General features: G+C 38.7%; 2 protein-coding genes and 1 long non-coding RNA gene across 7 annotated transcripts in view; 1 reads left to right on the top strand and 2 right to left on the bottom strand.

The window, feature by feature from the left end:
- LOC100551007 (pulmonary surfactant-associated protein A-like) overlaps nt 1–3,089 on the bottom strand; it is a 6,448-nt gene extending 3,359 nt beyond the window's left edge. The window contains exon 1 of the mRNA XM_019618014.2: nt 3,030–3,089. The gene's annotated coding sequence lies outside the window, so the exon portion shown is untranslated. The remainder of the gene's footprint in view (nt 1–3,029) is intronic.
- LOC104911873 overlaps nt 1–23,708 on the top strand; it is a 65,156-nt gene that overhangs the window by 1,548 nt on the left and 39,900 nt on the right. For both annotated transcript variants that reach the window (XR_794231.3, XR_794232.3), the window contains exon 2: nt 4,733–4,780. This is a non-coding gene — a long non-coding RNA (uncharacterized LOC104911873). The remainder of the gene's footprint in view (nt 1–4,732; nt 4,781–23,708) is intronic.
- On the bottom strand, nt 4,820–15,879 carry LOC100551159 (pulmonary surfactant-associated protein A-like). Of its 4 annotated transcripts, none has more exons than XM_003207786.4 (7): nt 15,616–15,879; nt 11,721–11,855; nt 11,120–11,197; nt 9,018–9,162; nt 8,213–8,296; nt 7,002–7,079; nt 4,820–6,159 (listed from the first exon to the last, which is right to left on the bottom strand). In XM_003207786.4, exons 4-7 carry the CDS (start codon nt 9,145–9,147, stop codon nt 5,783–5,785), a joined length of 669 nt encoding a protein of 222 aa, XP_003207834.1. In that variant the 5' UTR covers nt 9,148–9,162; nt 11,120–11,197; nt 11,721–11,855; nt 15,616–15,879; the 3' UTR covers nt 4,820–5,782. The 4 variants fall into 4 exon arrangements, with proteins under 4 accessions (XP_003207834.1, XP_019473557.1, XP_031410195.1 ...); XM_019618012.2 differs by having other exon boundaries at nt 11,031–11,197; XM_031554335.1 differs by lacking the exon at nt 15,616–15,879 and adding an exon at nt 13,171–13,558 and having other exon boundaries at nt 11,031–11,197.

The raw sequence follows: 23,708 nt of genomic DNA on the forward strand, positions 1-23,708 counted from the left end.
AAAACTTGGAACAGAACAAAGCAATTTCTCAATACTTATTTGAAATACCTGATGCATCCAGAGAATTGCTGTGTAAATGTCAAACTGTAAATATCAGTGAAGATAAGCTAAAATCCAGAGTTAACCTGAAGTGTAATATGCACCAGGAACATCCCTATAGTGCTATCGCTTTCATTATCACTGATAAGAACTCAGTCTGTGATAACTAAACTATTGTAGCTTAACAGAATCTAAATAGGCAGTAGCATAGCCTCAAAGTCAGAAAACAGTGCTACATCCGCAGCTTATGTAGAAGTAACAGAACAGGATATTCCAGGGGAAGCTTATGTATCATAAATAACAATTCTGCTGTTCTATGTAAGTAATACAGTTTTATTCAACAGTATAGTGGCCTTTCAGTGAAGGTAAATGCATCTCTGTGTCAGTCCTGTAATTGTAGAGGCCTCAGAGCGTGGGGCATCACTGAAATGGAAGATGTTGCCATGCATTTCTAAGTTACTCTCTGCTGAGTTTCTGTATTTAACGGGGACTTTTGGGAAGGGGGTTTCAAGCTGTGGTCAAGTTCAAAAAAGTATATCTTTGTGTGCTAGGCCAGCATCTGGATGTCACAGGAAGTCTAGCAGCTAAGGCAATTGAGGGATGAAATGTCCATACTGGTCTGAGATGCTGCTGTGTTGAAGCAAGTCTACATCCTTTCCATAGGTGTGTATGCCATGTGCTGTACCCTGCATATTCACACTTAACTCAGCTGAGTTTGGGTCCTCTCTCAGTGGTGTCATGCCCACAGAAGCCAGATTAATTCCCCACAGCAGTGTTTACTGAGTGTTCTGAGAAAGGCGCTAGCCCTGTGAAAAATAAATAGGCTGTGCCAGCTGTACGCGCCTCGGTAGAAGAGAGCCAGTTTAAATTTGCATGAGTAATCTTTGCTTAAATTTTCTCATCAGATTTTACAGTTCCTATATTTTGAGTGTTTGGCTTAGTCCTCTTAATGTTCTTTTGGATGAGGTTTTCTGGTTGTTTCACGAAACAAACAGAAACTGAGGCAATTACCTGGAGTCCAGGTGAGCTTAAGCAGAGGTCCCTAGCGTTTGCATCCATGGTGAGATTATGAAGCTTGAGAACTTCAACCACATGTGTGAGAGAAACCAGAGGTCAGTCAGGTGTGAAAAGGAGGTGAGGCTTGGTCCCTGTTGGTGAGTTTCACATTCTGACTGATAGCCTGGGAAACATGGGGGGAGATAGAAGTTTTCTGGTACAGTTTGGCCCAGTAACTGATGTGAATCTGATAAATGGCAAACCTTTCTTCTCTTGCTTTTCATCAGCACGTTGGTAAGGAGGAGCAAGATAAAGTATTTCCACAATACTTGCATTTTTACTACACTGTTTATGCTCAAGTAGACTAATGTTCTGTACAACTACGATAACATGTAAAATTTTTCTGATCTTGCTTTGAGCAGCATGTAACAGAAACTCCTTGAGACTGAGGAATATAGACCTAACGGAGAATAAACAGTTCTAGAACACTGGAAAATTTTATGCAGCATTTCTGCATTTATCATTATAGCTACACTGCTAGTGAAGCAAATCAAGATGATTAAGAGTTGGTTCAGTGTACTGAACTACAGTGTAAGTAGGTAAATATCAAACACGTTGAGGACAGAAGTCTGTCAATGCATCTTTCTTAGCTGCTTTGAGGAATATGGACATTAGAGTTGAATTTCAGTTTATGAAAGTGGGTGTGTGTTCCTTCCACCAGCTTGCTTGTTAGCCTTTCCTCTATACACTTAACCTCCTGAAAGTTTTATATATTTTTCCTTCATGGTGATTTTCATACTACAGGTAACCTTAAAAATTTTTCCTCCTTATTGGCTTGGCTTGTATTTAAATGACCCCAAGCTCATTTGTATTTTCTGTTTACACAGCTTTTGTGCTGTTCTGCTGCTACTTCCATCCTACCTCACTACCACCTTGTCCCTTGACTTCTGTATTTTATTTTCTCTGTGCAGCCTTCAACATCCTTGTCAGACTGTCTTCAACAGCTCCCTTATAGCAGGGAATATAGGGAAGAGCAGAGAGCACATGGGACCTAGTGTTTCTCCTCTCAATTCTGATGTCTAGCAGCACTTCTCAGAGAATGGAGGCTGTTCTTGCTGAGCTTTGAGATCAGGAAGCAAAGAATACAGCAGGATATAGACACCTGGGAAGGCGACCTTCAACCTAGTGTTTTGTTGACTTTATCAGCAGCATTAAGACTTAAATATATTTTAACTTCATACACTGTGATCTGTGCTCATAATTGAAAAAACAAACAACAACAACAAAAAACAAACAAACAAAAAACCCAAATCAAAATTAAAACCTTGTTTATGAATTAGATGAAACTGTTTTTCTGTATATTCTTCATTTGTCCTTGTTGTCTGCAAGCCAAAGCTCAATTGTTCATTGCAGTCCTTATGACTATAATTACAATCACTGAAGCTTCCTCAAGTGCTTAGGTGCTCTTGCAGCACAGCCTCCTATCTCCTGAGCCACAGGAGGAGAGGTGAATGAAAGCTACATTCAGGTTTCACCTGGCACTATACCTGGCCTACCACCCTTGAGCCAAACTCTGGTTTCCTAACAGGCACTTCAACTCAAGTCCAATCCTCTTAACATCCCAATCCCCTTAGCTACTCTAATTTCCAAGCATCCTGTATTGATCACGCTTTAAATCTAGGTCTGTTTGTATAACTGTAGGCTAATACAATTTTAAATAGTAGACTTCAACGTGACATTTACTTACAATCTGACTCTCGTCAAGATCCAGATAAACACGTCTGTTTTACCATTACACAATACTCTCAAGAACATTGTTTTTCTCTAGCTCATGAGAGTTCTAGAAGGACTATCAGTCTTTCCACCTCATTTCAGCGTGGTTTCAAAACCAGCAAACAAATATCCCCGGTGGCAAATATTTCTTCTCCCACTTACTGTTCTGTTAAATAAAAGCTGCAAATAAACGTGAAGTGTATGATTAACCTTAAGCTTACCTTGCACTTGCAGTACTGGTAGGACTTCTTGGCATCAGGGCACTGGTGTTTTTTCACCTCCTGGAAAAGAACAGAGCAATATTGTAATTAATCTTCCTGAAGTCTGGCTTCAGTATTAAAAATAAAAACTATAAAGGAGGCATTGGTCACAATTTTTACAGTATAAGGTAGCCCTGACACCCTAGGTCACATCCAGTCACTTAGTATGTTCACACAAGTTTGAACTGGACCTCAGTTTTCTGATGAACCGTGGGTATTGTTTTCATCCTCCCCCCAACCGCCTTTTTTTTTCCCCCACAAAAATCAGGAATACACTGAAAGATACTTATTTGATGTAAACTGAAATCAGTTTCTTTATATGTGAGAGGGACTGGTGCACAGAGAGGGAGGAGTGATTTCTGAGTGCTCAAAATTGGTAACAGTATTTCTAAGATAATGCATCCAATTAAATTACGCAGTTATAAAAGAAGATATTGCTCTAAGCTGGAAATTACCTCAGAGGTAGATAGTATGTTATCTAAGATTTACATGTTAATTTTAATAAGGACATTATGTATATATTTTAATAAGAACCTTATATAGTCGTCATGTATACATTGATATGATGGGAATAAATAATGGCTTAACAAATAGAACACCCTGAAGTTAGCGAGACATCTATGCAACGAACATGCAAATTTGTTTCAAATAATAAATCAGCACATCAGTAGAGTGATTTTTTTTTTTTTTTAGCCTTCTCCAACATGGTGTTGTTTTGTGATGTTTGATCATCTCCCCCTAACAAAGAAGCTGTATGCTTGAAAGCCAAAAATTCCAAACAAAGTTTACTTAGTAAAATATCAATAGCTAACTAAAATATTGATAATAAAAATTTTAAAGGTAGAGGTAGATTTAAGTAAATCTTCAATTTTTTTGTAAGACGCAGAAAAAGTAAAAACTATTACTTCAGCCCCATCTTTTCTCAAGGTAATCTGACAGAATCATTTTCATGGTATGATCTGTTCCTTCCCACTTGAAATTTTTGCCAAAATTTTTATTGTCATTATAGGTCTCCAAGAATGCTATTTTGTAAAGCGTGTTCACATTTTGAAGTCTATCCAGCATGCTGCTGAGTGTGTTTTTCCCATTTTCACATCCATTCTCAGATCAGCTGAAGTTCTGTATGTGGTCTTGATGAGAATTATCCCCTCCTTTTCCACATCATAGAACCATAGAATATCCCAGGTTGGAAGTGACCCATAAAGACGGTCATGGAGTCCAACTCTAGTTCCACAAAGGACCACCCAAAAATCAGACTATGTCTGAGAGTGTTACCTGGGCATTTCTTGAACAGCAGCTCCCAGCCATGACTACTGCCCTGGGGAGCCTGTCCTATGCCCACCACCCTCTTAGTGCCCTGCCTGTCTTTTCTGAAGATCCTGTAACTGTCCATCACAGCACACCAGCCACCCTTCCCACCAGATTAAGCTTGTGCTGATGTCTGAACATCCTAAAGCTTTCCTACCCAACAAAGCTTCAAATGACGACATTGGACAGACCCCATCCCTTTCACAACAAGGATAGGGCAGGGGAAACACTGCCCAAAGTCAAGTCCAGGTTCATATAAGCTCACTTCACAGAGTCAGTTGTGGGGAAGGAAAAAAAGATGAAGTAAAAGCTATTATGCATGTGATTTAACTCCAGTACTATCTTTTCTCCCTCAGGTTGTTTTACAATGAGCCCAGGATGAACCCAGGACTTCCCTATGTAGGGTAAGCGTATGAGGATTTCTACTTCTAGTCCTTTTTTGAGTTCTTACTGTCCCAGCCTGCTACTGAAACTGAGAGGCAGGAAAAGCACTTTCTGAAAAAATCCTTCTCGATACTAGGAGATTTGAATCGTGGTCTTTGTGGTTTATTGGCACGACATCAATAGAGATGTAGTTTGTGTTTGAATTGATTGAACTTCTACCTGCTCCCCTCAAATAGTATATGCTTGATCAGTTATGTGGGAGACGACAAGTGGCCTTTTAACACAACAATGGTCATAATTTTATGAGAGAATGTGATGTTTTAGGAAAAAAATGCAATTTTAGTGTTTTACGTACCTTTTTATACGTTTACATAAATCAAAGGCAATGTTTATCAGTATTTTACAGAGAGTGGTTTCTGATTAACTAAGAAAATTAACTGCTACCAGTACTGTTAGTATTTTTATAAAGATGGTTAAATATGGACGCTAAATGTATTAATACATGCTTCACTATGACACACGTCACTTAAGGCTTTTAGGAGAGCCTTATTGTTCTAGGAGATACTCAAGTCCAAAGACCTTCATTGGTCCAGTGAAATCTATTCATGATCTGTAAGGCTATTTATGAAATACGTGGAAATGTTTTCACTATGTTTTCACAGTGTTTTCAATCAAAGGTAATTTTATCTTCAGTTTTTTTCCGATATCCAAACCCTGTCCTTGGAATTTTCCTCTAATTTTCATGTAGACCTAGTGGAGAGAGACAGTCTGTTGCGACCAGTGAATTCTGAGCTCTCAGCTCTCCAAAAAGAGAGACAAGTATATCAGATTAAGCACATTTTAATTAAGTAAGTTAATCACCTTCTATATTTGGCATTTTCTTAAGCATAAAAATATCTAGTAATATGATTCATTTTAGATTTTCTGACATAAAATAATTGCAGAAATTGCATCAGTCTGAATGAAACACAGGGTATTTCATGGTCTCCACGTTCGTTCTCAGGTGCCTGAAAGGTTATTCTCTAATATTCACAGATTGTGAGGCGGTACAGGTTGCATTTTCTGTCTTTCCAGTTTCCATCAGTGTACATCTCTACACATTTTTCTGTCCCTTTGCCATTAGGCTCATACTGTTGCCAGTTGGTATAATTCAGAGGTTGGCCATTCATGTACTTAAATTGACCTGCAGTGTCACTCTCTTTAATACCCAAGTAAGCGTATCGGTTATACTGTTTCACAATGCCCATAATAGCTTTATTCTCCTCCTCATTCATGGGAGTTGCAAGAGTTCCTCCAGTCTCTTCACAGGATTCTAGGGCAGATGAAAAATTGACTTCCTTTCCATTGCTGGCAAATATTTTCTCTCCTACTTTTGTTATTTTCCCATTCAAAGCAAGCACTGAAACATGAAAAGAAAAGTTTGCTCACTTTCTTATTTCTTGTGGCATACTGATGAGAAAGCAGAGAACTAAAGAGGTGTAGAGAAAATTAAGTACTCAGTACACAAAACTTTTCCACGACCTACAATGATATCATTGCTGGTAGATAGAAATGAAAGCAGTAGACAACAAGGGTGAAGAGTTTCCATGAATCAGTGTGGAAGTTGCAATGCCATTCAGATTTTTTTGGAAATAGGGATGAAATTTGAATAAATGTACTCAGTGCTCCTGTGAGAAGGCTGCATTTTTCTCTCCCACTAAGAAAATACCTTTCTTTACTGTTCCTTTTCTCATATGCCTAAGTACATCTTACCTTGCAGTTCAAAAATGCAGAACATTGTAAAGTGCAAAGCAACACTTCAGGCTGTCTTACAAACAAGCTTTGTGCTGCTTACTGGACATCTAATTGTACTGGGCATTATTAGAGCATCTAAGTTAATTCAATTTATTCTTAACAGTCTTAATAGGTAACGAACTGCACAAGTTCTTTTTTTAAGATGGTGTAGATAGACTACATCTTATTCTACACTGTCAGTAGTAGGAATAAGAAACCTAATTTCTCTTTGAAGGTTTGGGTCTACTTGACCTAAGGCCAAAACTTAGTAGCACTACAGGAAATGAGTACGAGCTCTACAACATTCCTAGGACACCTCCGTGATGTTTCACAGCAACTTCTAGTTTTGGAATGTAGTTCCATTTTTTCAAGCGTGATTTCTTTTCTACAAGTCTTGATTCTATAATTAATTTTGCCCATTGCACTGGAAATGATTGAGAGCTAAAAAATTAAAAATGAAAAAGCTACCTCCTTCAAGCTGGAATAGTCGTTGTCTTAGATTCAGTAAAACATTGCGGAGTTCATCGTCAAAAGAAGTAGACAGATCTAAACAGGTGAAAATAGAAGTTACACAATCAGGAAAAGGTAGGTTCTGGTTATAGAAATCAAAGAATAGCCCAAGTTGAAAGGGATCTCAAGGATCGTGAAGCTTCGAACCCCTGCCTCATGCAGGACCACCAACCTCCACATTTAATGCCAGCCCAGGCTGCCCAGGCCCCATCCAACCTGGCCTTGAACACCTCCAGGGATGGACAGGGCATCCACAGCCTCTCTGGGCAGCTGTTCCAGCACCTCACCGCTCTCATAGTAAAGAGCTTCCCCCTGACATCCAACCTCAATCTTCCCTCCTTCAATTTAAAACCATTTCCCCTTGTCCTGCTGTTATCTACCCTTTCATAGAGTTGACTCCCCTCCTGTTTGTAGGCTCCTTTTAGACACTGAAAGGCTGCAGTGAGGTCACCCCGCAGCCAAAATCTCATGTATCAATGTATCTCACTGGATAAAACTAACTTTTTTTCAAAACTAACCAGTGTATAATGTATTTTAACTACAACCCGGAGTAAAACAAGTATTTTTAAAATATTTTTGTCACTTTCTGACTAATCTGTACCAAAATAAACAAAGAAAACCCCACAGCCCTCGGAAAAACTCAAAATTTACTTACACACAGAAAAAATATTTTTTATAGCCTGGAGTTTATGTCATGTCTATAAGAATATAAGGGTCCTGAGATAAAATATTTTACCGTGGCTTTGCAAAGAGGACTTGTTTCATTTTCATAATTGTTACTGAACTGGCACAACAGCTATTTTGGAGAGGGTCTATTTCCTCTGGCATCAAGCAAAATTTAGATTATAATTTTATTTTTATGTTGCTGAATGGATGCTTTGTGTTTTTACTCCTTATTTTAAGGTAAACTAAACACTGATACAGGAGGGTTTCCATGTAGATGGTTCTAAATGCACTGGATGCTTTCATGCATATTTCCACCAGTAACAATAATCCTAAATGTACTAAGAAATTACTGGGGTGCTTTTGTGATCGTGTTACCATTAGTGAAAAATAGGACATTTGACTTAAAAAAAGGAGTCACTTTTCTGACAAAATGTTATATAGAGATCAGCCTCTTTCACCTAGTGCTGCAAACCTGCTGTTGATCCCTTTCACTCCTTTCTCACCTTGCTGTCTTTGTAACCACTGACGTTCAGGAAGTTTCTCTTTTCTGTAAGGCTGGAATAGACCTCCAAAGTATCTGTTGAGACCTGGATAAGAGGAGCATAATTTTATTTTAAGGGGCAAACATCAGCAAACAATAGAACTTATATCTAACAAATTGCAGTTTGAGATAATGAATAACTTTTTTATTGCTTTCAGCCTAGTAATGGACCTGAAATACAATTACACAATGCAAACTATATTCCTGAGAAAGATACTTTTCTGTGTATCATTTTTTAACGCTGCAGAAAAATACTAGGCAAATTTTTGTTGCATTTGTAAATACTTACTAGAATAATATTTTATTCAAACAAAAAATCTTTTGCTGTAGAAGAAGCAATTCCCTTTGGAAAGGCAACAGAAAAGCACTATATGTATATATGTACATATATTATTTTTCTATGTTTAAATATTGATAAACTATGGTCTATCTTTTAGGAAAAATATCAAGCCAATATTTCCTCCATTCAGTTTTTCCCTCCACCTACAGCACCACTTGCTTGTGAACATATACCCTTCCATGCCAGTCATTTAGCCTTCAGAACAAGGAGTTCTTCCAAAAATGGAAAGTTAGCTGTGGGCTGGAAATGTGAACAAAAGATCAGAGCAGAAAATCACACTCTGGATTTACTAGAATTTGAAATCACTAAACATTGAAATTCATCTTCTGTTGTCTTATTTTGTCTGAATGAAAAGAGAACAAATAATTATTTTCTTACTGAAGAGTAATGATTGATACATGTACATGAAGAGCATTACTACTGTTACCTCCCAGACCAGGCAGTCCACTAACTCCAGGGATACTGGGTAGCTCAGGAGCTCCTGCACAGTTTTGTGCGTGGCAAGGCATTAATAAAGCAACTGCTGCTGCAATCATGCAGAATGAGTAAGACAACATGGTTGCTCAGGGAAGCTGTAAGAAAATGCATGTATCTGTTAAGCAGTGATTCTGTAAAACATGTAGGCAGTGGCTGATAGAATTGAATAGCTTTTTTTATGTTCCCTTCTTGAAATTTACATTCTATACTTGTTCAAATAAAGTAAAGTTTAAGGTATATGGTTTCTTTTGCTATCATAGCCTATCCATATAAATGTTTCTAGACTGATATCAATTGACATACGTACTACAGAAAGATTGTTAGACATTTGGGAGCAGTGGGAGCAAATAGTCATTTTTGCTATTACTGATTATTTGTTGGATTAATCCTTGAGAAATGAGCTCGTGTAAAACTGACCAAGTTTAACCCATTACTTATTTATAAGACCTACAATCACTCAACAAAACATAGACATATATGACACCTACCTGAAAGGCACAATCTGTTACAGCAGTCATTGTGAAGGTTTGGAGCTACTTGGCAATCTCTTTAAGGACGATATGACTTAGGCACACTTATTTGAAGTAGGTTGAGTAGTAGAGAATTTTACACATGGCCAACATTTTATAGCTCAACTGATATTACAATCCTTTCTCTGAACAAAATTCTACAAGCTTGAAGATGTCTGAGTTAGTGTTCCAAAAAAAGCATGTTTGCTGGTTGCCAATAGGCCCACTCATCTTATTTTATCCTTTCTGGCATAACACTAAGTAAGGACGTAATTTTTTGTGCTGAGATATTATGAGTAGAAAGTGCTGTCAAACCAGGGATCGTTGTAGCATTGGCCAATGCTGTGTGGTTATAAAACTTGAACTGATGAAAAATGTTATGTCATGGAGGTATTCGGTTATTGACATTACTCAGCTAAAAATGAGAGAGAAAGACAGGTTCAAGATGTCAGAACAAGTATCCAGTTTTAACGAGATGACCTGGGTGGGCTGACATACAAACCTTGACTTCACACTTTACAATTAGATGACCATGTACTATTCTTTTAGCTAAAAAATGGGTGTTCATCAGTTAGTACAAGGAATTTATTTCAAAGCATATGTGAAGAGCAGAATTAGAATCTCAGTTTATTATTAGTGCCATTTATTGAATGGATATGCACAACTGGATTGAGCTTTAAAAATATGAAATAAGGTTTCATCTGCTAGGCTGACTTTACTGTAAAAGGCTTTTTACATTCTATGTATACATCAATTCTGAATATTTTTAAGAGCAAATTTTACTTGTTTGTCTAGAGAAATGTCACATCAAACTCAATTTGGTGAAACATTCCCTTGAATATAAGAATATTCATGTATGTCTTAAGTTTTAGCACAGATGCATAGCTTACGTCATAGTGCCAGTTCCTTGTGGCCAGGATTATCTTCTTTAACAAGTACATTTCTAATCAACCCGAGAACCTGCATGCTGTATTAAAGCACTGTCACATTTCAAGCACGAATCTGAACTGTTTCAGATTGTTTACCATTTCCTGTGTTGAAGGCTAACAGATCCCTCTGACAATGCTGGTCAATGACTGGGGAGAGCAGATTATAAAAGACTGTAATAGAAACCACTTTAGGTAGCTGGGCATACTTATGTCACCAAGATAAGAGAATGCAATTACAACAGGTACTTTTCCTCTGATGCTGATCATTTAGGGAATTGCATTTAAATGAACTACTGGATCCAGCTCATAATGGGATCATGATGCACAGCCAGAGTTCTGATCAGTTATATAACAAAATGGAAAGGCAACTCTTCAGTATTAATCTACTTTTAATGACCTTCATCAGTCACCACAATCTGGTATCCTTCAGGCACCTCTGCATTCAGTAAAATTACCAATGTAAGTGAAAAAAAAATACACTTCTCCCTTCCCCCCCCATCACTATTAAAGCAAAAAAAAAATTACCTTTTAAATGTAAATGTGACCACAGAAATGCTGGAACAGGTTTCCCTACTAGCTGAAGTTCCTTGTGATTTATGAAAAGTCAAACTTACCTTTCTGCTTCTAAGTGAAAATGAGCACTTCTCACAACGCCCCTTTATATAGCATGATTCTTGTTCAACGACACTGTGCTGAAGCAGAGATTGGATAATCAGGGCACAAATAAGCCTTCTAGTTTTGCTTACACACTTGTTATGCAAATGCTGAGAGAAATTTTTAATGCTGATAAATATAAATTTCTATTATAAAAGAAAAGGTTCAAGTTTCATTTTTTAACAAGGAAAAAACAATTCAACAGGTAACTCCAGAATTGTACTTTCATACAAAGGCACAAAATTTTAATAGAATTCCAATGAACGTAACAATTTTTTTCTCGTTTTTATGAAAACAAAAATGAGATGTGGCCACCAATGTTTTTAACAGATTGAGGAGATACCAGTCTCCTTTTTTATTTCTTTTCCCCTCCAATAATTAGCTCTCAAAAACTGTTATAAAAGATCTATATTCAAAATTCTTCCCCCTACCTGATATGCAGCAAATGTTTGAATGCGGGCTAATCATTTTTAAAAACGTCTAGCCTCATCAGCTGAAACTGTAGTAGATGAAAATAATTAAGCGTATAAAACGTAGGTTAGGTATTAGTAGGTAAAATACCTTGCTCGTGAATGCTGTTGTGCTTTGGGAATGACACAGGTAGCAGGAAATTCAATGCAATGAAGACATTAATTGTTCTGTTTCCAAGTGGCTGCAGACTTCTGAAGTATTTACAGCTCTGAAAAACTTCTGCAGCTGCAAGATAAGAATAAACTCAATCTAGATTTTGGCAAGGAATATTCTAAATGATTAAGTGTCCACATTCTTGGGAATCTAGCTTATCAGGACATGATCTCATAGGTCCAATTTCTAGGCAATTCTACAGCATTTGCAACGGTTAATACTGCTCTGGGGTACCAGTGCCCACATACATCCCTATGCATATGCTTGCAACTTTAATCGATGAGCAACCTTATAAACCTGGGCAAATTACTATTGCTTCTTCCGCTGAACACAGTTTGCAGTTCACAAAATTAAATACAGAACTGGAAACGTTGAACAGGGAATTCAGTAAAACCTCAACAGCCACAGACTGCCTCTGTTCAGGAAAGTGTGGCAAGAGTAAAATGTGGCAAGTTTTTATACATCATAAGCCATTATCAGCCAAGTTATTATCTTGTACCAACAGCTTAAAATAAATATACACTTCAGAAAAATTCTTCTACCATCAGCCAGATTATACTTGCACAATAGGAGCTGGTAAGACGTTAAATCATCACCCACCATTAGATTTGGTTTCCTTTGTGAAGTAGCAAGGAATTAAGGAAAACAAATATACTGAAGAGTAAGGAATAAAGAAAGCAAATATTTTATTTTTCTACAACCTGGCATCCTCATCGAATAGCTAAAAGGCTTAGAATTCTGAAATCTACAGGTGAGCCTTTTGGCAATGGCCAAAGTTCTTAAAAAGAGTAACATCATCAAAACCCAGCTTGGGTACTCCAGTGATTTCAGCAGGACCCTGATATTGCATCCTTCTTTGTGTCAATAAGTAGAACAGTAAGATTCCTTCTGAGGTCCTCTGACACACGAATTATGCTGGTATGGCATTATGTGGGTAATGCCAGGAAACTGAACCCAAGCCCCACAACAGTCTATTCAATTGTTAGCAATGGAGAATTTTGGAAAAAGATGAAATCTGGTTTTCAAACATGTCATATATCCAGAAAGACTGCTTCTTTATGAGGCAGCTGGGCTTGTGAGCCTCAAAAAAGCAGTCTGACAACTAATAAATGCCAAGGTCATTTCAAAACTGGAACAATTTTCTTTTATAATACCTTCAAACACCCAATCAGAAAATTAGGTGAACTTTCCATTTTGCTCAACTCGCTGTTTGGAAGTGAACTGGTTACTAACAGCCTTATCATAGTCCAATCTACTTTAAGCTATATAGCACACTGTCACATAAAATGCAGTGCTGTATAGACACAGTAGTTTATTTTAGTAACTTGTGGAACATTTATCTTAAATATGTCACTGTGCTGCAAGTTCCTGAAATCAGCTGCCTTACCTTGTCCTTGGCACAGCATCTGCATGGCAAGTAGTTGTGGTCAGTTCTCCATCTTTGCCTTCGTCAAAGAAACATCCATGCTCAATGTTTGGCTAGAATTTTCACTGCTACCTATGCGCTCTACTGATGTTAAATAGTTCAGACTTAGGTGCCCGTTCTCAGTTTTTAAGAAGCCTCGTTAACATCAGGGTAGGTTCTTGTCAGAAATACTGGGGACTAAAGCTATGTCACAGATTAAGTATGAAATCAATCCAATAAGCAAGCACTCCCTTCTCTCCATCTGCACCTTAATTTTAAGATGAGGCCATACAATGAACAGGGGAAGGTCAACAGTTCTCTCACCTTTGGAAAATAAGAAACATTGATAAAATAATTTTTATGCTGGTTTATAGTGCATTGATTATAGGAATAGGATGAAAAAGTAGAGATGAGGATACCTTACTACATCTTTTATAAGGAAAGAATACAAGTTTTACAGTTGATAGGCCTTAAAACTCGTGTCATTGCTGTGTACTCTAGATTTATGCCACTCTAACTCACAGATAAGTATCTTACAGAAGAATGTAATTGCTGATGAGGCATATTTATATTTATGAACAAACATAGTATTAGTCACATGCTGTCAGCGATACAGTGCCATCTGGGGCAGAGATTTTTACGTCTCAGTGTGACATGGGTGGATGAAGGAGGAGAAAGAACTGCTGAATACAGATGGAAAGGCTCACAAAGACAAGACAGCAGCCACAGGGAACTTGTGGGGAGGAACCAACTCCATCAGAACTTACTGACAAATCTTGCCTAACAGTGTGCTTGCAAAGGACAGAAAACTTTAGACAAAAAGATAAAGACTTCAAGTAATTTGATAATCCCTTTCAATCTATTTTCTAGTCTAGGAAAAGCAAATTCAAACTGTATTATCAAGAAAAGGAGCGACTAGTTTTTCCACAGACTTTGTGAAAAAAAAAAAAAAAAGACAGGCATGCTTCTTTCCAATCAAAAGCTTAGAAGCATGGTAGAAAGAAGAAGCACTTGTCTTTTTTTAGAGATTACATCTGGTTCCTTTTTCTCATTCAACTGAAGACACAGATTTAAACTACAGATTCATAGTTGGCATCTCACTTAAACTTCACAATCTAACAATGATTTCCAAGAAGTCTTCCCTTTTTTTTTTTTCTCTAGCTGTGAAAAAGTTAGTTTAGAGAGATGCAATCTCCAAGGTCACAGAAGGAGCTTGTTGGCATGTTGTTTTTTTTTCCCCTCAAAACATCAATATTCTATCCTGTAGGCCCCATTACTAGCTCTGAAAGTATTGCCACAGAAACTATAATAGGTACACAAAGAGCACAATAACACTGAGAGAGCAAATTCTCAGCTACAAAACATTTTTCAATATATTCTCTGCCATTAGCTATGCATTTTCACAAGGGATGAACAAGAGACTGCATGCCACATTCATGAATAACTGCACCAGTGGAGGTGACCCACAGTTGTTGCTGGTAAAACGCACCACCCACATCGACACTGTGCTCACATCCACTGTTTGGCCACCACAGACATTCAGCAAGCATCAGTGAATAGCAATTAGTGCCATTTTTTCCACATGGAGGAATTCAATGACATACCTTTGCTTCATATGCACTTCCACGTCAAATGCCATTCTGTCAGACTGCCCCTCTGCTGCCATCTTTCACATGGCCACAGAATGCAATGGAATATTGGTGGGAAGGTTCAGCCTCTGCTGCCATACCACCAACATCCACCTGTGATGCCACGGACCAACATAATGAAACAGGAGGCATTACTTTTGGAGCTTCCTCATAATTCCACCCTTTATTTTCTTTGCTAGGCATATGGCCCTAACTTTGGGAATACTGCAAAACAGCATGGAAGGTAATTCCTAGTCCTTGTTGAACAACACAATAGAAATACCCATGGCAGTGTCAGTTGTTAGCTGTTAAGATGGAGTAAATATCGGCTTTTTACTGGAAATAATACAGAGTAATCATGCGTGTGTTCTGCTACATGGTGTTCCCATGGAAATGAACAATACCTTCCCCCTCCTTTGCAAATAAGTAATAGGAACCAATTTATGCCTGAACAGCCCCTGGCCAAGACTGCCTTGGAAGCATAAGATCGTAATTCATATCTTACTCTTATAGCAGCCACCTGGCCCTTGTTGTCAATTTAAAATAAGATGATAATCTAGGCTGCAGATAGCAAAAAATAAAAAAATAAAAAAACCAACAAACCAAAAACCTTTTAAAGCTGTTATTACTTTTATTATTGCTGGGAAATGGCCCATCTAATGCCTCACTGCTAAATGTTACAACACATATATCCAAAAGCATTGCAAACATTGCAATTGAAAGTCCAAGTCCCTGGGAGAAACACGTTATTGAATGCACAAGGCAGAAAATAAAGAGTTATGAAAGAAAATAAACTCACCGAGCTGCTCCTCAGGCCTGATGGTCACAGTAAAATGAAGCTCTGCATCTTACTGAGGGGATCCCAACTGCTAATGAATTCCCAGGAAATCCCATTTTTCATGGTTGTTACTCCATTACGAGCTGAAAATGAAGACAAAATAGGCATCACAAGTTTTCATTTTTGCGTAGAGCTTTTGAAGAGATTGAACGAAAAGCTTTGTCTTAGCTAATTGTGTGGTTTGAAGCATATAACAGTTAATATATTGAACCTGCTTCTCTTATAACTGTACGTTTTAGATTCTGATTAGTGCAGAAGTACAGAGGAACACTGAATTTCCTTTTTTTTTTTTTTTAATCAGAGGTAGATATTAAGGCACTTCATTATTTCAGCTTCCCTGTTGTGCAGAGCTGCAGAGCACCTGGCCAGGCTAGCGACACATGGCTGCGAGCCCAGCCACATCCTGCCTGGTGGCTTTGTGCTTCCCCTTAGGAAGCCCAGATCTCTCTTCCCAGGGCCAGGAGGGGTGTAACAGAGACAGCAAGTGATGCCTCAGGGCTCCATCACTCCCTGCCTTAGTGCAGAACTCTAACGCAGTGCAGGCACATGGCCCTGCTCCTAGCGACTCTATCTTCCACTAATGAATCCCTGGCAGAAGGCACTGCTGTCAGGACAGCCAGAGATCCGTGATGCCAAAGACCATAAAAGTCAGTGCCCAAGGAAGCACACTGATTTCCTTGTGTTTTGAGGACAGCTGAACTGACTTGAAACTACATAAAGAAGAGTTATGACAGAGAGTTCAGCGAGACTTGGCATGACAAAACTACTCATCTACTAACAGATAATAAAGATGCAATTGGCTAAGTAAATAGGTTTAAGCTGAGATGATTCTCTCAAGAACAGGATGACTTATTTAAATTAGGGCACAGAATTCTGCATGCTGCAAACAGAAACTTAAAATCTACGCCTGGTGCCCAAATAAAAAGCATGACCTCCTCTTGAACACGTGCCATGATTACACCCTTAGATAATCAGTGCTAAAGCCACACTCCTGTTATACAATTTTGATTGTTATTCAGCTATTACTATAGTCTGGGCTATACCAAGATCTTTTGTTCTGATTATAAAATGTTAACATTGAGCTCAGAATCAGAAAGATTAACACAACGAACCACATATATTCATTTGTGAGGATTAGAAGACTGCTACAATGCAACTGAAATTCAAGCTGCTGAAAATATGACACTTTAAACAGCACAGCACCCAGTAGTACTTTTTTTCTTGTTTACTCCTGTATTCCAGTAAAGCAGCCACTGGGAGCAGAGCAAAACAGTGCCAATGTCTTGAATTTTTAGTTTTCAAACACAGAAAGGTGTTTTTGTACTGGACAGAATGATTCAGGGCACACTTCATATATAATAATGTAGGAATATGCGAATTACTTTTAGTCTAAAATGTAACACCTGTACATAAACTAACGTTCCAGTGACCTTCACTGGGAATTGGATACTTTTCTGTCCTTAAGAAACTTCCTTAGGTATGTAACGAGCTGCGGGGAAAGACAATAAGGAAAGGGAAAATTCAGAGGACAAAGCTCTGAGAAACCACAGGAAGGAAATTATTTTCTCTAATCAGATACTGAGAGAGGAAAAGGTGGGCATTCAATCACTGAACAGGATAACAGACACTGATAATGTTTCCCTTGTGCTGAGGCACAAGCCATTGCAACCTGTAGTGCAAGTTTGCATTAAAAAAGACATTCCCATCTGCTTTCTTTCAATTCTGTTGTATATTTCTTTTACAGCAAGCTAATTAAAGTCTCCTAGAGTTCATCTATGTAGGCAGATAGAAAGAAGGAACCGATGAAGACCCAGAGACACAGAAAGAAAACAAAAGAGAATGAACAGTCCCATAACTTCAGATTCTTTCTACAGAGGTGGGAATGTTGAGTATTGCTTGAGCTCAGTACAAACTGAACTGCTCAGTATGTTCTTAAAACACAGCAGACTTAGCTTGCACAACAAATCAGACAGAATGTTTAATAACCCTGAGAAATGTAATAACCATGAATGTCAACTACTTAAATAATTTTTTTATTCCACGAGGGTCACTCCTTATAGCCTGTATAGCAGCCTTATACGAGATCTTGAATATTAAATGTTGTTCTTCTTAGTAAGACAATAGAATCCCAATGAAATTATTATTAATAATAGCTATTATTAATAAATAGCTATCTCAGTTACCTGTTGTGTTCCTAGTGGAGCAATTCGATCTACAGCCTGCCCTGGAGATTTCTTAGAATCATAGTCCTTAGAGTTGGAAGGGACCTTTGATGGTCATCCAGTCCATCTCTCCTGCAATGAACAGGGACACCACAGCTAGATCAAGTTGCCTTGAAAGTCTCCAGAGATGGGACAACGCATAAACACATCACTAGATGGTTTTTCAGGTCCGTTCTGCTAAGCATGACAAATACATGCATACCTTCGCAATAGACTGTGTATATCTCAATACCTTTTCCATTTGAAATGCAAAGCACAACCAGCAACTTCTGTTCTTGTTGCCTCAGATCCCAAAGCTGCCATGCAGCTGCATAACCATTATCTTGTTCAAATATTATTTCTGCAGCAGTGACTATACAAGATGTTACAGATTGCTGACCTACCCGTACTGTTCAGGAAATATAAGCAGAGATTGGAGCTTTCAAACACATGCTGAATGAAATCAACCCTTCTCACACTAATCAAAGCACATATGCCATGAGTACAGTGAAGTCTACCTGGAATCTAGACCAATATAGAATCATAGAATGGTTTGGGTTAGAAGGGAGCTTGAAGATCATGTAGTTCCAATCCCCCGCTATAGGCAGGAACACCTCCCTCTAGACCAGGTTGCTCACAGCCCCATCCAGCCTGGCCTTGAATGCTTCCAGGGAGGGGGCAGATATTGTCAGATACATATACAAAAGTCACTAAAAGCAGCTACTGTCCCGCTAAGAATATTCCAATTTTTCTATTTTCTGTGGTTTCTCACATCTATCACCAATAATTTCCTTGCTTGTTCTCTAAACATTCTTCTGCACAATCATGAGGGGGAAGCAGGTTGTAGTATTCACCCTGTAAAGGAGCTGTGAGGGGTCTGGAGCACAAGCCTTATGAAGAGCAGCTGAGGGAGCTGGGATTGTTCGGTCTGGAGGAGAGGAGGCTCAGGAAGATCTTACTGCTCTCTGCAACTACCTGATGGAAGGCTGTGGTGATGTGGGAGCTGGCCTCTTCTCCCATGTAACTAGCAGTAGAACTAGAAGGAATGGTCTCAAGATGCACCAAGGGAAATTCAGGTTGGACGTCAGGAAATAATCGCTCTCCAAGAGAGTGGTCAGGTAGAGGAATAGGCTGCCCAGGGAGGTGGTGGAGACACCAACTCTGGAGGTGTTCAAGAAACATTTAGGTGTTGTACTGAGGGACAAGGTGATAGGCGGATGGCTGGACAGGACAATCTTAGAGGTCTTCAAACTTGGTAGTTCTGTGGTTCTATGATATCTATGATATCTCAAGTTTGTGAGAGAATGCACTGTGACAGAGACAACATCAGCAGCTGTCAGGCATAGGAACATGATCATTTGTCAGGAATGGGAATCTGCATGAAAGAGCTTCAAATATGTTTACGTCCTGGTAGTCTCACTGCTTGTCCATCTTACCAGACTGTCTCAGGGTATCCAGCTAGAAAATGAGCACAGCACAAGTCTTTTCTTAACTGTGCCTTTTCAGAGGTTTGTTCACATGCTCTCAAGGTTGGGCTGTGCAATTGCAGCTGTGTGTGTATTGCACAAAGGAAGAAATATCTCTGGACTGAAGAGAGGGTGCAGCCCCTGAGCATGAAGTCTTAATGGCACTTTGCATGGGGCTAGCCTCCTCCCTGTGACAGCCTGGTGAGAGGGCCAGCCAGCTGAGCACACAGAGTGCCCCTTTCACAAGGTCAGTCCCTTTCCGCTCTTCTCTTGGGCAATCATCTCAACCTGAAGTAGATTTTTCACTATTTGCTTCTAAAGATCAATTTTTCAAACCTGCAGAGAACAACTGTGATCCCAACCAAAGTGGTACACTGCTTTTCTCTAGTATCTATTTTTCCCAATTGTTTCCAGTTAACCAGAGGCTCATCTGTTCAATAACTTCCACCATTTATGTCCTTTTACCTTTCCAAAATAACATACTGTACCACTGTAATAGAGACACGTGATGTAAGCTATTAAATTTTCAATGATTCACACAATTTGCTAAAGACCAAATTCAGAGCTATTCTGAGAGCATTAGGCAAAGAACCTTCAGGGCTGCAGCATTCAAAACCACAGGAGAGCTCCTAGTAACGTGAGATGGAGGACAGTGTACAATTTTCAGTGAACAGACACATAATGCACTTAAGCACTTAGAGACATCAGAAACTTTTAATAGCTTTTACAACTGCTATTATTTGATGAGTGGCAGCTTTGCTCACTGTACAATCAATGTACTGTGTCCCTTCTTGCAAAAAATACAGGTTATGCCTTAATCTACACTTTAAATATGAGATTAAAAAGAAGAAAACATTTTCAGCTTGCTTGTAAAACTTTTCAATTAAAAGACTTTTCAATTTTAAGCTATTTATCCTAAAGAAAACCTAAATAACAGGTACTAGAAAACAGCAGCACACAGAGGGCAATTCGACTCTTCAAGTTAATGCTTATTTTGCTAATTTTTGATGCAAAAATATATGATTTTCTTAACAGGGTTAGGAAGTAATAGTAACATCATATAATAGAATCACAGAATATAATCACAGAATGATTTATGCTGAAAGGGACCTTTGTTTTTGTTTTCATTTTAGTTGCTGTGTGCCTCTTTAATAAAAAGTAAGGTGGTGAAAACATATCACATTTCCTTCCACATTTCTCTTTTCCCACCTTAACTTTGCTTTTGTGTATACATATAGCTGTATATGCAGGGTAGAGAGTGCATAAAGGGGAAGTAGAGGAGTTAAAATTTTGTGGTCTATAAGCAAAACAGCATTGATTGAACAACTTCTGAGTGGGATATCCTTGCACAGATACCACTGGATCTGCAAAGGGTAATGTAGGAAATAACCAAAACCAAAGTATTCCTGATTAGGTTGCTTAAATGATTTCAAGACTTCCAAATAAATTTGGTGAAGTGGTGTGTCCACCTCTAAAAGTCCAGCTAGAGTAGTTTGTAGCAGCTCAGTGTCTCTTGTTTGAACAAAAAGCATGCTTGGGAGTCATCTTTGGAATGGGTGGAGCTGCACAGAGCCTTTTCTTGTGCATATCTTTGCTGCAGTCACACAGTGCAGATGCTCTCATCTGATGGTGGAGATGCAGAGCTGTGTCCCTAAGAGAGCATAGAAAGCTCCTTAGTCATTTCTTTGGGGACATCTCTGAAACACCTTCAAGCACAGTCTCTCTGAAACCACACATCGAAAAGGGGGTTGACCATTTCTCTCACATTTCATTTACTTCGCCCAGCATAAACTTCTGCTGCTTGAAGTGTTATCTGTACAGAAACTCTCCGGGGCTGGAGGAGGACGCCAGACTTCCTTCCACTGCAAAGATGCCTCATGCAGGATTACAGCACAAGCTTGGCTCTGTGGGACAGACTGTGCTGCCAGCTTTAGACATAAACAAACCAGAATAAAACAGAGCCAAGAAATAGGTCTTGCAGCAGTTTGCCCTGAAGCACTGATCTAAACAGCTTAAGCTACAGTGCCCAAAACATCAGTAGGGTCACAGACCATAAAAAGGGATGTTAACTGCAGGTGTCTCAGGATAAAGTCATTCACTAGAGAGAAGACAGAGAATCCAATCCTGCTGCAAGTACATAGAAATTTGGCAAAGCTTAAAAGAGATGTAAGACTGCAGTTCTGTTTCCAGATCCTCCGCCTTACTTCTTTTCCTGGACATTATTGTCCAAACTACAACTTAAGAATTATTTTTCTTTCCCAGGCCATAGGGTAGAGCCACTTTGGTAGTACTATAGCCACAGTCTCCCCTGCATAACACTCCTCTGCTCGTTTCACTCATGAAGACAATGCCTTCTTTGAGAGAGAAAATAAGCCAGAGTAAAGGGCATGTTTCTCCTCTAGTCTAAGCATAAATTATCAACCTCTCCCCCATATTTAGATTCTATGATTAATAAATAAAACAGTAAGTACAATGTGCTAGTGATTGAAATAGTTTCCCATTTCCGTCTTGTAGATCGCACTGAAAAATGACACTTCAAAAATGAAAAGAAGGAAAAGAGCTTCTCAGAAATAATGGCTTGTTCACAGGTGACAGGATAGCTCTTCCTAAGCCTGTACTCAGCCTGAAATTGCGCTGTGTTTTACCAAGATAAATCCAGCAGCTGATTAACAGACTCTGCTCTCATCCTGAATTGCTCAGAAGCTCTGTGAAGGTCATATTAACACCACATGAGAGGTTCTAATCAGGGGTATAACAGCAAATACAGATTAGTTTCTAATTAATGTAAAATTAAGTGGTCATCAGGGATGCTGATTTAAGCCTCTTGAAAAACAATTTCAATCTCACTTTCTGTTGTTCATCTATTAAAAAACAGAGTCACTAAAGAGTGAATGTTGTCCCTAACATGGGTGGTGAGAAAGGTCATAACTTTGGGCACCAAGACTACCTTACTGAGTTAAAAAACATGACTTAAGTCAGAGATCTCAAGGACTCAAAAGACAAGGTGTCTACTTCAAGGAAAAGACTTGAAAAAATAGCTCAAACTTACTCTATATGTTGTTCTTGCTTTCACGTGCACAATCAGGCACAAAAAGATAGCTATCTAGAAAATTTGGACTGTATGAAACTAAGCTTACAACATAAATGTTCACATGCTTCACTTTCAGCATTTTTAGCATAAGAAAATATTCGCACTTACCTGCAAAGTGTTTTTCAGTCTGTGCAGATTCCATCCAAATGATGTACAGTGTTCTCCAAATGCAAACAGTCTTAACATAAGGCTGCAAGCAGTATCACGAAGTTCAGGTGTATTCCATGGGGAAAATCATGTAAAAATTAGTTTAACCTACATTTCAGAGCTGGACTCTTGAAACACTGACACGGCAATTAGGAACAGTATTAAATATTTTCTGATAAAGACATAGAATCCGAGAATGGCCTGGGTTGCAAAGGACCATAATGACCATCTGGTTTCAACCCCCTGCTATGTGCAGGTCGCCAACCAGCAGCCCAGGCTGCCCAGAGCCACATCCAGCCTGGCCTTGAATGCCTCCAGGGATGGGGCATCCACAGCCTCCTTGGGCAACCTGTTCCAGTGCCTCACCACCCTCTGTGTGAAAAACTTCCTCCTAATATCTAACCTAAACCTTCCCAGCTTTCATTTACTTTGAATATTTTTATTTTAAAATCATGGTGTGTAACGAAATACCAAACAGATACACAAGCACTATTATATTTATTCTTCTCATCACTGTCTCCAAACTACTACAGATCCCAAAAGCTTATATTATCATTTTATAATGGTTTCTCTCAGCACGACTGAAGCTGTAGATGCAGGCTAAAAGAGAAATTCTCTCATAGCAGTAAGATTTTGACAGTTCATTTTTAGCATTATGAAGTGAAATTAAATTTTCAAAATGACAATAGGAAAACAGAGCCATTTACATCTGCAAAATATTACTCCAAATTCCTTTCAAATCAGTAGCTAAGATACAGTGACTTAACCAGCTGATCTACTGGAGGCACTGCTCTTAACCCAGCTTCAAACAAAATGGTCACAAAACATACCAAAGTGTTTTTGAAGATAATCTCAAAGCAGACCGACTTTCCAACTAATACACTGGAGACTGAATTACCACAGATCTCTAAACACGGAAGCATGACAAGATTGAACTCAACTCTCCAGAATATATCTTTCTTTTTTGCCCTTAATTAACCCAAATCAGTCTTTTAAATATTGAGCCTTATCCTGCATTTTCATATAATAAATATTGATTACGAACTCCCAGGCAGAATGTTAAAAGTTCTTGTTTCCATAGCTGCAGGACACCAATTAGTGAAGGAAAGGAATGCAGTTGACATTGTTACTAACAAGGAGAAAATATGA

Source organism: Meleagris gallopavo, chromosome 8, assembly GCF_000146605.3.
Source record: "Meleagris gallopavo isolate NT-WF06-2002-E0010 breed Aviagen turkey brand Nicholas breeding stock chromosome 8, Turkey_5.1, whole genome shotgun sequence".
In the NCBI taxonomy this organism is placed as follows: domain Eukaryota; kingdom Metazoa; phylum Chordata; class Aves; order Galliformes; family Phasianidae; genus Meleagris; species Meleagris gallopavo.